At 67.0% G+C, this 14457-nt stretch overlaps 1 protein-coding gene across 1 annotated transcript in view; it reads left to right on the plus strand.

Moving 5' to 3' along the window:
* The first annotated feature begins 3560 nt into the window (after positions 1-3560).
* Positions 3561-14457, plus strand: part of SIPA1L3 (signal induced proliferation associated 1 like 3) — a 30071-nt gene continuing 19174 nt past the window's right edge. The window contains 5 exon segments of the mRNA XM_090129880.1: positions 3561-3699; positions 8563-8884; positions 8887-9969; positions 11329-11549; positions 13196-13381. Of these exon segments, the coding sequence (XP_089986006.1) occupies positions 8722-8884; positions 8887-9969; positions 11329-11549; positions 13196-13381 (1653 nt within the window). The 5' untranslated portion in view covers positions 3561-3699; positions 8563-8721.

The following is a 14457-nucleotide window of genomic DNA, read 5'->3' on the forward strand; positions in this document are numbered from 1 at the left end:
GGGAATGGGGGTCGGGGGGGGGGGTGGGGCTGCCCCCCAAGTGGGGATGGGGGGCAGCCGGGGGGGGGTCCGGGGGGGTGATGTGCAGGGAGCGCAGCTGCTCCAGTAGGCGGCCCATGGCGGAGTCGGGGGAGGGGGGGGAGGCGCTTGTGGGGCACGGGGGGGCAACTGTGGGGTGGGAAGGGGCACTTATGGGGCAGGAGGAGGCACTCGTGGGGCGGGAGGTGGCGCTTATGGGGCAGGAGGTGGCACTTGTGGGGCAGGAGGTGGCACTGATGAGGCGGGGGGTGGCGCTTGTGGGGCGGGAGGTGGCACTTGTGGGGTGTAGGGTGGCACTTGTGGGGCAGGAGGTGGTACTTGTGGGGTGTAGGGTGGCACTTGTGGGGCAGGAGGTGGTACTTGTGGGGTGTAGGGTGGCACTTGTGGGGCGGGAGGTGGCACTTGTGGGGTGTAGGGTGGCACTTGTGGGGCGGGAGGTGGCACTTGTGGGGTGTAGGGTGGCACTTGTGGGGTGGAAGGTGGCAGTGATGAAATGGGAGGTGGCACTTATGGGGTGGGAAGTGGAAGTGCTACTTATGGGGAGAGAGGTGGCACCTATGGGGTGGCAGAGGGTGGCACTTATGGGGTGAGAGGTGGCACTTATGGGGTGTAGGGTGGCACTTATGGGGTGTAGGGTGGCACTTGGGTGGGAAGTGGCACTTATGGGGTGAGAGGTGGCACTTATGGGGTGTAGGGTGGCACTTATGGGGCGCAGGTTGGCACCTGTGATGCAGAAAGTGGCACTTGTGGGGCGTAGGGTGGCACTTAGGGGGCAGGAGGTGGCACTTGTGGGGCGCAGGGTGGCAGCTGTGATGCAGAAAGTGTCACTTGTAGGGCAGGTGACACTTGTGGGGCAGGAAGTGGCACTTGTGGGGTGCAGGGCGGCACTTATGGGGCAGGAAGTGGCACTTATGGGGCGTAGGGTGGCACTTATGGGGCAGGAGGTGACAGTTGTGGGGCAGGAGGTGACACTTATGGGGCAGGAGGTGGTGGTGGCCTTCCGGCGCCGCCGTGCGATGAGCACACGGCGCTGGGGGGCGGCTGTGGGGCGCTGGGCCACATCTATGGGGCGCTGGGTCGCATCTGTGGGGCGCTGAGTCACATCTATGGGGCGCTGGGTCGCATCTGTGGGGCGCTGGGTCACATCTATGGGGCGCTGGGTCGCATCTGTGGGGCACTGGGTCACATCTATGGGGCGCCGAGTCGCATCTGTGGGGCGCTGAGCTCCATCCATGGGGCGCTGGGCTGCATCTATGGGGCGCCGAGCTCCATCTGTGGGGCGCTGCATCTCACTTATGGGGCGCTGGGTCGCACCTATGGGGCACTGAGCTCCATCTGTGGGGCGCTGGGTCACATCTATGGGGCACTGAGTCGCATCTGTGGGGCGCCGAGTTCCATCTATGGGGCGCTGAGTCGCATCTGTGGGGCGCTGAGTCACATCTATGGGGCGCCGAGCTCCATCTATGGGGCACTGAGTCGCATCTATGGGGCGCTGGGTCGCATCTGTGGGGCGCCGAGCTCCATCTGTGGGGCGCTGGGTCACATCTATGGGGCACCGAGCTCCATCTATGGGGCGCTGAGTCGCATCTGTGGGGCGCTGGGTCGCATCTGTGGGGCGCCGATCTCCATCTCTGGGGCGCTGCCCCCCCCCGTCGCCCCCCAAGCGGTTCCGTGGGGGGGTTTCTTTGCGCCGCCCCCCGCACCGCTGGCCGCTATGGGGCGGACTTTTCTTCCACGGCCGTGGGTTCGAATCCCGGGGGGGGCAGACGGGGGGGTCCGGGTCCTCCTCCTCCTCCTCCTCCTCCCCGTCCTCGGGGGGGGGGGCCGCATTTTGGGGAGGGGTCTCCCCCTTTGGGGGCGTCTCCCCTTTTTGGGGGGGCTCCCCTTTTTGGGGGGGCTCCTCTTTTTTGGGGGGGGGCTCCTTGGCGGCCTCCAACGCAGAGTTGCCCATAGCGGGGGCTGCTGGGGGGGGGGGGGACACATAGGCAGCAATGGGGCTGTGCCCCCCCCCACAGCCCCCCCACAGCCCCCCATAACCGCCCCCACCCCAATTGCCCCCCCCACCGCCCCCCCATAACCGCCCCCCCCACCCCCCACCCCCTGTCCCCCCATTGCCCCCCCATATCCCCACCCCACCGCCCCCAATCCCCCCCCCGCTGCCCCCCCCCACCCCGCTTCCCCCCCCCCCAACCCCTCCCTCGTTTCCCCCCCCCCCAAATCCCCCCCATTTTCCCCCCTCCTTCCCCCCCCCCCCTCACCGCCCCTCCCGCTGCCACCGGCGGCTGCGAACGGCACCAACGGCCCCTCCTGGGGGGGGGGGGGCAGAACGCGAGGACGGTGCCCCCCCCCCCCCCCATCCACCGCTATGGGGTTTTTTTGGGGGGGGGGCGGCGCTTTTCCCACGCGGAGGCGCGGATTTTATGAATGGGGGAAGGAAGGAAAAAAATGAATGGAGCGAATGGGGCGGAAACGAAGCGGTTGTGAATGGGGGGGGGGGGGGGCACAGAAGCGGGGGGGGCTGTGGGGGTCGGTAGGGACATGGGGGCTGTGGGGGGGGCGATAGGGGGCAGTGGGGGGGTATCGGGGCTATGGGGGGGCTGTGGGGGCGGGGGGGGCAATAGGGGTCTGGGGGGGGGGTAATAGAGATATGGGGGGCATTGGGGCTATGGGGGGGCTGTGGGGGGGCTGTGGGGGTAATAGGGAAATGGGGGGGCATTGGGGCTATGGGGGGGCTGTGGGGGGGCAATAGGGATACGGGGGGGCCTATGGGGGGGCCGTGGGGGTGGGGGGCAGTGGGGTGGGGTTGTGGGGGTAAAAGGGATTTGGGGGGGCTGTGGGGGGGCAATGGGGATCTGGGTGGGGCTGTGGGGGGCAATAGGGATACGGGGGGGCATTGGGGCTATGGGGGGGCTGGGGGGGGCAATAGGGATCTGGGGGGGGTAATAGAGATACGGGGGGGTATTGGGGCTATGGGGGGGGCTGTGGGGGGGCAATAGGGGGCAGTGGGGGGGCTGTGGGGGTAATAGGGAAATGGGGGGGCTGTGGGGGGGCCGTGGGGGTGGGGGGCAGTGGGGTGGGGTTGTGGGGGTAAAAGGGATTTGGGGGGGCTGTGGGGGGGGCAATGGGGATCTGGGTGGGCTATGGGGGGCAATAGGGATACGGGGGGGCATTGGGGCTATGGGGGGGGCTGTGGGGGGCAATAGGGGTCTGGGGGGGGTGGGGGGGCAATAGGGGGGCTCCGGGGGGCTCCGGGGGGTGGGGGGCGGGGGGGACGCGGGGGTAACGGAGCGGAATCACGTGACGAAGGCACGCAGCCCATCGCCTCCCCGCTCCCCCCCCCCCCCGCCCCCAAAAAAGCGGCCGCTGGCCCTTTAAACGCGGCCCCGCCCCCTCCCTCCCCTTCCGCCCTTTAAGCCCCGCCCCCCTCCGCAAACCCCGCCCCTTCTCTAAGCCCCGCCCCCTCGGCGTGCGCTTCGCCCCGCCCCCCCCCGCCCCCCCCCCCTCCCTCCCGCCGTCCCCGCGCGCGCGCGCGCCGCATCCGGGGGTACCGCGCGCCGCCGCCGCCGCCCCCCATTGGCCCGAGCGCTCGCGCCGCCGCCGCCGCTTCTCATTGGTCGGAGGTTTTCCCGCCGCCGCCGCCGCCGCCGCTTCTGTTCCCGGGTGAGGCCCGCGGCGCCTCAGACCCCCCCGGACAGCGGGGGGGAGCGGAGGGGGGGGAGCGCCGCGCTGGGAAACCGAGGGGGGGGGAGGGGAAGGGAGGGGAGGGGGGTGGGGGGGGTCGCGGGGGTGGGGGGGGGCGGCGGGATTCGGGGGTGGGGGGGGAAACGGGGGGGGGGGGGCTCCGGTTTTTCGTTTCCGGCTCCGGTTTTCCGCTTCCGGCTCCGGTGTGGGGATGGGGGGGGGGGGGGGGGGGACTACAAATCCCAGCGGGCTTTGCGCGCGGGGGGGGGGTGGGGATGGGGGGATTTGGGGTAAAATCGGGGCATTTCGGGGGCTTTTGGGGTGGGGGGGGTTGGGGTGAAATTGGGGGATTTGGGCAAATTTGGGGGGGTGGGGGGGAATTTGGGGGGGTTGGGGGGATTTTGGGGTGAAATTGGGGGATTTGGGGCAAATTTGGTTCTGCGGGTTTTTGGGTCCATTTGGGGGAAATGTTGAGGTTTTGGGGTTTGGGTTTTGGGGGTTTTGGGGTCCCGTTTTGGGGCGGATTTCGGTGGTTTTGGGTTTGGGGATTTTGGGGTTTTGGTTTGGGGAAAATCGGGGGGATTTGGGGGTTTTGGGGTTTCGCTTTGGGGGGAATTTTGGGGTTTTTGGGGTTTTGGTTTTGGGGGTTTTTGGGCTCCGTTTTGGGGCGAATTTTCAGGATTTTGGGGTTTCGGTTTTGGGCTTTTGGGGATTTCAGTTTGGGGTGAATTTGGGGCGTTTCTGGGCTTCGTTTTGGGGCGGATTTCGGTGGTTTTGGGGTTTCATTTTGGGGCAAGTTTTGAGGTTTTGGGGGTTTTTGTTTTTGTGGGTTTTGGGCTTCATTTTGGGGTGAATTTCAGTGGTTTTGGGTTCAGTTTGTGGCGGTTTTGGGGTTTCGCTTTGGGGTCAATGTTGAGGGATTTGGGGTTTTTTTCCCGGTGGTTTCGGGGTCCATTTGGGGGCAAATTTTGCCATTTTGGGGCTTTTGTTTTTTGAGGTCAGTTTTGAGGATTTTGGGGTTTTGTTTTGGGGTCAATGTTGGGGTTTTTGGGGTTTCGTTTTCTGGTGGTTTGGGGGTAAATTTTGGGGTAAATTTGGGGCTTTTGGGGTTTCATCTCTGGGGGTTTGGGGGTAAATTTGGGGGCAGATTTCAGTGGTTTTGAGGTTGGGTTTTGGGGTTTCGTGGGGATGTGGGGCAGGGATATGGGGTGGGGATATGGGGCAGGGCTTTGGGGCAGGGCTGTGGGGCAGAGATGTGGGGCAGAGATGTGGGGCGGGGATGTGGGGTGTCAGGTGTGTGTTGGTGTGGGGTGGGGATGTGGGGCAGGAAAGTGGGGCTGGGATATGGGGTGTGGGGTCAGGATGTGGGGTGGGGATGTGGGGCAGAGATGTGGGGCAGGATGTGGGGTGTGGGGTCAGGATGTGGGGCAGGGCTGTGGGGCAGAGATGTGGGGCAGGGATATGGGGTGGGGCTGTGGGGCAGGGCTGTGGGGCAGAGATGTGGGGCGGGGATGTGGGGTGTCAGGTGTGTGTTGGTGTGGGGCAGGGATGTGGGGCAGGGATATGGGGTGTGGGTTGGTGTGGGGTGGGGATGTGGGGCAGGGATGTGGGGCTGGGATATGGGGTGTGGGGTCAGGATGTGGGGCAGAGATGTGGGGTGTCAGGTGTGGGTTGGTGTGGGGCAGGGATATGGGGTGTTGGATGTGGGTCGGTGTGGGGTGTGGGGCGGGGATGTGGGGCAGGGATGTGGGGTGTCAGGTGTGTGTTGGTGTGGGGCAGGGCTGGGGGGCAGGGCTGTGGGGCAGGGATATGGGGCAGGGCTGTGGGGCAGAGATGTGGGGTGCAGATGTGGGGCAGAGCTGTGGGGCGGGGCTGTGGGGCAGGGCTGTGGGGCAGAGCTGTGGGGCAGGGCTGTGGGGTGGGGCTGTGGGGCAGAGATGTGGGGCGGGGATGTGGGGCAGGGCTGTGGGGTGGGGCTGTGGGGCAGAGATGTGGGGCGGGGATGTGGGGCAGAGATGTGGGGTGGGGATGTGGGGCAGAGCTGTGGGGCAGAGATGTGGGGCGGGGCTGTGGGGCAGAGCTGTGGGGCAGAGATGTGGGGCGGGGATGTGGGGCAGGGCTGTGGGGCAGAGATGTGGGGCAGAGATGTGGGGTGGGGCTGTGGGGCAGAGCTGTGGGGCAGGGCTGTGGGGCAGGGCTGTGGGGCGGGGCTGTGGGGCAGAGATGTGGGGCGGGGATATGGGGCAGGGCTGTGGGGCAGAGCTGTGGGGCAGAGATGTGGGGTGGGGCTGTGGGGCAGAGCTGTGGGGCGGGGCTGTGGGGCAGGGCTGTGGGGCGGGGCTGTGGGGCAGAGCTGTGGGGCAGGGATATGGGGCAGGGCTGTGGGGCAGAGCTGTGGGGCAGAGATGTGGGGCGGGGATGTGGGGCAGAGCTGTGGGGCAGAGATGTGGGGCAGAGCTGTGGGGCAGAGCTGTGGGGCAGGGATATGGGGCAGGGCTGTGGGGCAGAGCTGTGGGGCAGAGATGTGGGGCAGGGCTGTGGGGCAGAGCTGTGGGGCAGGGATATGGGGCAGGGCTGTGGGGCAGAGCTGTGGGGCAGAGCTGTGGGGCAGGGCTGTGGGGCAGAGCTGTGGGGCAGGGCTGTGGGGCGGGGCTGTGGGGCAGGGCTGTGGGGCAGAGCTGTGGGGCAGGGATATGGGGCAGGGCTGTGGGGCAGAGCTGTGGGGCAGGGATATGGGGCAGAGCTGTGGGGCAGAGCTGTGGGGCGGGGCTGCGGGTGTGGGGCGGCCTTTGAGCCCCGCTTCCTTCGTCCTTTGCCCGCGGCGGATGGAAGCGGGGCCTGCAGGAAAGATGGCGGCTGCGTGGGGCCGGGAGTCGGGCGGCTTTGCGGGGCGTTTTGGGGCCGGGCGGGGATTTGTGCGGGGTTTTGGGGTGGAAAATGGGGATTTGGGGTCCGGATCCGTGGGGCCGCGTGGGGCGAAACTCTGAGTTCGTTTTGGGGCGAAATCAGTGGGGTTTCGTCCATTCCGCCCCTCCAGCAGCGAAGGGGGGGCAAAACCCCAAAGGATTTGGGGTCGGGGTGGGGAACGTGGCCAAAAGGGGGCGAAACGCCCAGGATTTTGGCCCAGCTTGGGGGTCGCCGCCCCCATTTTGGTCACCGCCCCCATTTTGGTTGCCACCCTCCATCCCGACCCCAAAACCTTTGGGGTTTCGCCCCTTTTTGGTCACCGTTTCCCATTTTGGGTCAAAATCTTCGTTTTTTTGTCACTGTTTTCCATCCCGACCCCAAAACCTTTGGGATTTCGCCCCACTTTTCCCTCCCCTGCCCCATTTCCCACCCCCCCCCCATCCTCCCGACGCCCCGTTTTTACCCCATTTTGGGTCAATTCTTTGGGGTTTTGGCTCAGCTCCACCCCTTGCCCCTCGTTAGCCTTTAATTAACGCTGCGGGCGTTAATTGCTGCTGGCCAGACGGTGGCTGGCGGCGTAATTAGCGGGGATTAACGAGCCGCCCGGCGGGGTGGTCGGCCATTGGGGGGGGGGGGGGGATGCCGGATTTGGGGCCGTCTGTCTGTCCCCAGTCTGTCTGTCTGTCCGTCTGTCTGACCCCATCGCTGTGGGGCGGCCGTTTGGGGTGCAATTATGGGGGGGCACAAAGAGCCCAACGATGGCCAACAAAAACCCCAAAAATGGCCAGAAAAGACCCCAAAGACCCCAATAATGGTAGAAGTCCCCAAAGAGCCCAACGATGGCCAACAAAGACCCCAAAAACGGCCAACGAAGCCCCAAAGGCCCCAATGATGGCCAAAAAGAGCCCTAAAGACCCCAACAGTGGTGGAAGGTCCCCAAAAACCCCAATGACACCCCAAGTTCCTACAGACCCCAGTGATGGCCAACAAAGACCCCAAAGATGGCCAACAAAGACCCCAATGATGGCCAACAAAGACCCCAATGATGGCCAACAAAGAGCCCCACAAACCCCAATGGTAGCAGAAGGTCCCCAAAGACCCCAATGCTGCCCCAAATTCCCACAGACCCAAATGATGGCCAGCAAAGACCCCAAAGATGGCCAGCAAAGACCCCAAAGATGGCCAGCAAAGAGCCCCACAGACCCCACTGATGGTGGAAGGTCCCCAAAGACCCCAATAAGGACCAACAAAGACCCCAAAGATGGTCAACAAAGAGCCCCAAAGACCCCAATGGTGGCAGAAGGTCCCCAAAGACCCCAATGCCGCCCCAAATCCCCAAAGACCCCAATGCCTCCCCTCAGACCCCCAATGCCGCCCCAAAGACCCCCAATGCCTCCCCAAATCCCCGCAGCCCCCGAATGCCACCCCAAAGACCCCCAATGTCACCCCAAATCCCCAAAAATCCCCATGCCTCCCCAAATCCCCAAAGACCCCCAATGCCTCCCCAAATGCCCACAGCCCCCCAATGCCGCCCCAAATCCCCAAAGACCCCCAATAGCCTCCCCCAAGACCCCCAATGCCGCCCCAAATGCCCACACCCCCCCAATGCCACCCCAAATCCCGCAGCCCCCCAATGCCTCCCCAAATCCGCAAAGACCCCAATGCCTCCCCAAGTCCCTGCAGCCCCCCAATGCCTCCCCGCAGCCCCCCATTGCCGCCCCCAAGACCCCCAATGCCTCCCCAAATGCCCGCAGGCCCCCATTGCTGCCCCAAATCCCCAAAGACCCCCATTGCCGCCCCCAAGACCCCCAATGCCTCCCCAAATGCCCGCAGGCCCCCATTGCTGCCCCAAATCCCCAAAGACCCCCACTGCCGCCCCAAATCCCGCAGCCCCCCACCCGACGCCCCCCCTGACGCTCTTCTCCCCCCCCCCAGGATGGCCCTGTGGGATCGCGGCCGCCCCGCAGCGACGTGACCCCAAGCGCCCAACGCCGCCGCGCCGGGGACCGGCACCGCCGGGCAGCACCGCCCGGTCAGCGGCCCCCGGCGCGACAGCCATGAGCCCCCCCTGCCCCCCGGCCCCATAAGCGGACCATGAGCGCCCAACGCGGCCCCCCGCCCCCCAGCAGCACCGCCGCCGCCAAAGGACCCCCCCAAAATGGCACCGACGCCCCCCACCGCTCCGCCCCCTCCGCCCCCCCCGTCCCCAAGATGGGGGTCCGCGCCCGCATCGCCGAATGGCCCCCGAAAAGAGACCCCCCCCCCCCTCGGCCCCCAGCCCGGATCCGTCCCGCTGCCCCCCCCCCGCCACCCCCCGCCGCTCCAAGGACGTGGAATTCCCCGAGCCCTGGCCCCCCGCCGCCCCCCGCCGCCCCCCGGCCCAACTGCGGCACCGCAGCAGCAGCGAAATCACCCTGAGCGAATGCGACCCCGAGGAGGGGGGCGAGCCCAGGGCGGGGGGCTGCGGCAGGGCCGGGGGGGTGGGGGCGTTTGGGGGGGGTGGCGGCGCGGGGGGGCTTTTTAGGGAGTACGGCAGCACTTCTTCCATCGACGCCCAAGGGGTTTCGGAGCAGAGCTTCTTCGCCATGCTGGATGAGCTGCGCGGCGGCGCGGCGGCCGGCGGCTGGAGGAAGGGTGGAGAGGGGTGGAAGGACGGCGAGGGATGGAGGAAGGATGCGGAGGGATGGAAGGACGGCGAGGGATGGAGGACGGACGGCGAGGGATGGAGGACGGACGGCGCGGAGGCGGCGGCGCAGCAGAAGGAGAAGCCGAGGAGGAAAGGAGCCAACGGCGCCGGGGAGTCCATCTTTCGGAAGCTGAGGAGCGGCCGGAGCGACGGCGACGGAGGAGGAGGAGGAGGAGGAGGGGAGGAAGGCGGCAGGGCCTGGCAGTGCCAGCGCAGCTTCGCGCACTTCGACGTGCAGAGCCTCCTGTTCGACCCCAACGCCGTGGCCGCCAACCGGGCCGCCGTCGGCCAGAGGCGCAACACCACCACCGGCGCCTCCGCCGCCTCCGTGCCGCTGCCCGAGGAGCCGGGGGGGACGGGGAGAACGGAGCCGGGGGGGGAGAGCAGCAACGAGCTGCTGCTCAGCTGCCCCCACTTCTGCAACGAGGTCGGCGGCGCCGGAGGGGAGCGGGACCTCAGCTTCTCGTGCGCCGCGGCCGGCGGCCGGCGGGGCGGCGATGGGGAGCCGTGCGGCGACGGGAGGCTGAGCAACGCCGGCGTGGCGGTGCTGGAGGCCGGAGGGGAGCCGCGGCGCGGCCACGGCAGGGCCAGGCGCTACAGCGTGGAGCACGCGGACCTCGGGGCGCGGTACTACCGAGACTACTTCCATGGCAAAGGTGGGGGGTGTGGGAAGGGGAAGGGGGGTGGGGGGGCCAAGATGGCGGCCGTGGGGGTGGGATGGGGTGGGGGGGTGGTGGGTCCAAGATGGCGGCTGTGGTGGTGGTGGTGGGTCCAAGATGGCGGCTGTGGTGGTGGAATGGGATGGGGTGGTGGTGGATCCAAGATGGCGGCTGTGGTGGTGGTGGTGGATCCAAGATGGCGGCCGTGGTGGTGGTGGTGGCGGGGTGGGGTGGTGGGGGGTCCAAGATGGCGGCTGTGGGGATGGGGTGGTGGGTCCAAGATGGCAGCCATGGTGGTGGGATGGGGTGGGGGGGTGGTGGGTCCAAGATGGCGGCTGTGGGGATGGGGTAGGATGGGATGGTGGCGGATCCAAGATGGCGGCTGTGGTGGTGGAATGGGGTGGGGTGGTGGTGGATCCAAGATGGCGGCTGTAGGGATGGGGTGGTGGGTCCAAGATGGCGGCTGTGGGGATGGGGTTGGGGGTGGTGGGGGTGGTAGTGGGTCCAAGATGGCGGCCGTGGGAATGGGATGGGGTGGGGTGGTGGTGGATCCAAGATGGCGGCTGTAGGGATGGGGTTGGGGGTGGTGGTGGTGGTGGTGGGTCCAAGATGGCGGCCGTGGTGCTGGAATGGGGTGGTGGTGGGTCCAAGATGGCGGCCGTGGGGATGGGGTGGGGGTGGCGGGTCCAAGGTGGTGCTTGGTGGGTTCTGGTGGGACCAGGTGGGTGCTGTTGGGTCCGTGGGTTCTGGGTTGGTTCCGTTGGGTCTCTGTGGGTCCGTCGGTTGTGTTGGTTGTGTTGGTTGTGTCTGCTGTGTCGGTTGTGCCGGTTGTGTCGGTTGTGTCAATTGTTGTGTCGGTTGTGTGTGTTGTGTGGGTTGTGTCTGCTGTGTTGGTTGTGTGGGTTGTGTGGGTTGTGTCTGTTATTGTGTCTGTTGTTGTGTCTGTTGTTGTGTGGGTTGTGCCGGTTGTGTTGGTTGTGTCTGTTGTTGTGTGTGTTGTGTCTGCTGCGTCTGCTGTGTCGGTTGTGTCTGTTGTGTCCATTGTTGTGTGTGTTGTGCGGGTTGTGTCTGTTGTTGTGTGTGTTGTGCGGGTTGTGTCTGTTGTTGTGTCTGTTGTTGTGTCTGTTGTTGTGTCTGTTGTTGTGTCTGTTGTGTGTGTTGTGCGGGTTGTGTCTGCTGTGTCGGTTGTGTGGGTTGTGTCTGTTGTTGTGTGTGCTGTGTGGGTTGTGTCCGTTGCGTCCCTTGTTGCGTTGTTGCTGCGTTGTTGCTGCGTTGTTGCTGCGTTGTTGCTGCGTTGTTGCTGCGTTGTTGCGTCGCTGCGCGGTTGTGCCGGCGGCGCTGACGCGGTGCCCGCAGAGCACAGCAATTACTTCGGGCTGGACGAGCGGCTGGGCCCCGTGGCCGTCAGCATCCGCAGGGAGCGGCTGGAGGAGCACAGGGAGCACCGGGAGCACAAGGAGTCCAAGGAATCCAAGGAATCCAAGGAGTCCAAGGAATCCAAGGAGCACAAGGAGCACAAGGAGCACAAGGAGCCGGCGCCGCGCTTCCAGTTCCGCATCATCTTCCGCACCAGCGAGGTGGGGGGGCTGGGGGGGCCGGGGTGGGGACACACTTGTGGGGCTGAGGGGGGGGGGACACAGCTGTGGGGCTGAGGGGGGGGACACACTTTTGGGGCTGAGGGGGGGGGACACAGCTGTGGGGCTGAGGGGGGGGACACACTTTTGGGGCTGAGGGGGGGGGACACAGCTGTGGGGCTGAGGGGGGGGACACACTTGTGGGGCTGAGGGTGGGGGACACACTTGTGGGGCTGAGGGTGGGGGGGACACAGCTGTGGGGCTGAGGGTGGGGGGACACACACCTGTGGGGCTGAGGGGGGGGGGACACACTTGTGGGGCTGAGGGTGCGGGACACACTTGTGGGGCTGAGGGGGGGGACGGACACACACTTGTGGGGCTGAGGGGGGGGGACACACTTGTGGGGCTGAGGGTGCGGGACACACTTGTGGGGCTGAGGGGGGGGACGGACACACACTTGTGGGGCTGAGGGTGCGGGGGGGCACACTTGTAGGGCTGAGGGTGGGGGGACGGACACACACCTGTGGGGCTGAGGGTGGGGACACACACTTGTGGGGCTGAGGGTGGGGGGGGGACACACTTGTGGGGCAGCCCAACCCCCCTCAGCTCCGGCCCCGACCCCCAGTGCTGCCATCATTGTCCCCATCTCAGGGTCCCCCACCCCCGTTGTCCCCATCTCGGGGTCGCCGACCCCACTGACCCCATTTTGGGGTCGCTGCCCCCCCCCAAATCCCCATTGCCGCCATCTTGGATCCGTGCGCCCCCCCGTCCCCCCCGTTTCTCCCCATTTCGGGCTCCGTGCCCCCATCCATCCGCATACAAAACTCCAGCCCCCCACCCATCCCCATTTTGGACTCTGTGCCCCCTTCTTTCCCCCCCCCCCCACTTCCCCCCATTTTGGGCTCCATGCCCCCCTCCATCCCCATTTCGGACTCCACGCCCCCTCCATCCCCATATGAGACCCCAGCCCCTCATTTCCCCCCATTTCGGACTCCGTGCCCCCGTCCGTCCCCAATTCAGATTCCAGTCCCCCATTTCCCCCCATATGAGACCCAGCCCCCCGCTGCCCCCATTTCGGACTCCACACCCCCGTCCATCCCCATATGAGACCCCAGCCCCCCATTTCTCCCCATATGGGACTCCACGCCCCCATTTCCCCCCATATGAGACCCCCGCCCCCCACTCCCCCCGTTTCAGACTCCACACCCCCTCCATCCCCATATGAGACCCCAGCCCCCCATTTCTCCCCATATGGGACTCCACGCCCCCATTTTCCCCGATATGAGACCACCGCCCCCCATTTCTCCCCATATGGGACTCCATGCCCCCCTCCATCCCCAATTCAGACCCCAGCCCCCCACTGCCCCCATTTCAGACTCCACACCCCCTCCATCCCCATATGAGACCCCCGCCCCCCACTCCCCCCGTTTCGGACTCCACGCCCCCATTTCCCCCCATATGAGACCCCCGCCCCCCACTCCCCCCGTTTCGGACTCCACGTCCCTGTCTGTCCCCATATGAGACCCCGCCCCCCACTCCCCCCGTTTCGGACTCCACGCCCCCATTTCCCCCCATATGAGACCCCGCCCCCCACTCCCCGTCCGGGGCTCGGCGGCCGCCCGCAGCTGAGCCGCGCTCCCCGCCCGCAGCTGCTGACGCTGCGCGGTTCCATCCCGGAGGACGCGGTGCCGGCGGTGCGGCCCGGCTCGGCGCGCGCTCTGCCCCCCAAGGCGGCGGTGCAGCACGTGGTGCCGCAGCTCAACCCGCACTGCCTGCGCCTGGCGCTCAGCGCGCCCAAGGTGGGCGAGCAGCTGCTCAAGCTGGACGAGCAGGGGGTGAGCAGGGGCTGCGGCGAGGGGGGGGTGTGGGGCTGGGGGACGTGGGGCTGGGGGATGTGGGGCTGGGGGATGTGGGGCTGGGGGATGTGGGGCTGGGGGATGTGGGGCTGGGGGACCCCTTTGGGGCTGGGGGATGTGGGGCTGGGGGACCCCTTTGGGGCTGGGGGATGTGGGGCTGGGGGACCCCATTGGGGCTGGGGGATGTGGGGCTGGGGGACCACATTGGGGCTGGGGGACGTGGGGCTGGGGGACGTGGGGCTGGGGGACCCCTTTGGGGCTGGGGGATGTGGGGCTGGGTTCCCCTTTGGGGCTGTGGGACGTGGGGCTGGGGGACCCCATTGAGATTGAGGGATGTGGGGCTGGGGGACGTGGGGCTGGGGGACCCCACTGAGGCTGGGGGCCGTGGGGCTGGGGGATGTGGGGCTGGGGGACCCCTTTGGGGCTGGGGGACGTGGGGCTGGGGGATGTGGGGCTGGGGGGTGTGGGGCTGGGTTCCCCTTTGGGGCTGTGGGACGTGGGGCTGGGGGACCCCATTAAGATTGAGGGATGTGGGGCTGGGGGACCCCACTGAGGCTGGGGGACGTGGGGCTGGGGGACGTGGGGCTGGGGGATGTGGGGCTGGGGGATGTGGGGCTGGGGGACCCCATTGAGACTGAGGGATGTGGGGCTGGGGGGTGTGGGGCTGGGGGACCCCTTTGGGGCTGGGGGACGTGGGGCTGGGGGACCCCATTGAGACTGAGGGGTGTGGGGCTGGGGGTCCCCACTGTGGCTGGGGGATGTGGAGCTGGGGGTCGCTATGGCCCCAGTACTGGGGGAGGTGAGGCTGGGGGCCCCTTTAGGTCTGGGCAGTGCAGGGTTGGGGGTCCGCATGGCCCCATTGTGGGGGTCCCCAGTGCCCCATTCTACAGGATGTGAGTCTGGGGGTCCCACGGGGGTCGCCCTCACCCCCTGACCCCCCCAGCAGCACAAGAGCAGAGCGCAGAGGAGGAGACGTGGGGCCGGGGGTCCCCACCACCACCCCATTCTGGGGGTCTCGGCGGCCCCATACGATGCGATGTGGGTCTGGGGGCCCC

This window comes from Phasianus colchicus, chromosome 38 (assembly GCF_987193195.1).
Source record: "Phasianus colchicus chromosome 38, bPhaCol1.hap1.1, whole genome shotgun sequence".
Taxonomy (NCBI): domain Eukaryota; kingdom Metazoa; phylum Chordata; class Aves; order Galliformes; family Phasianidae; genus Phasianus; species Phasianus colchicus.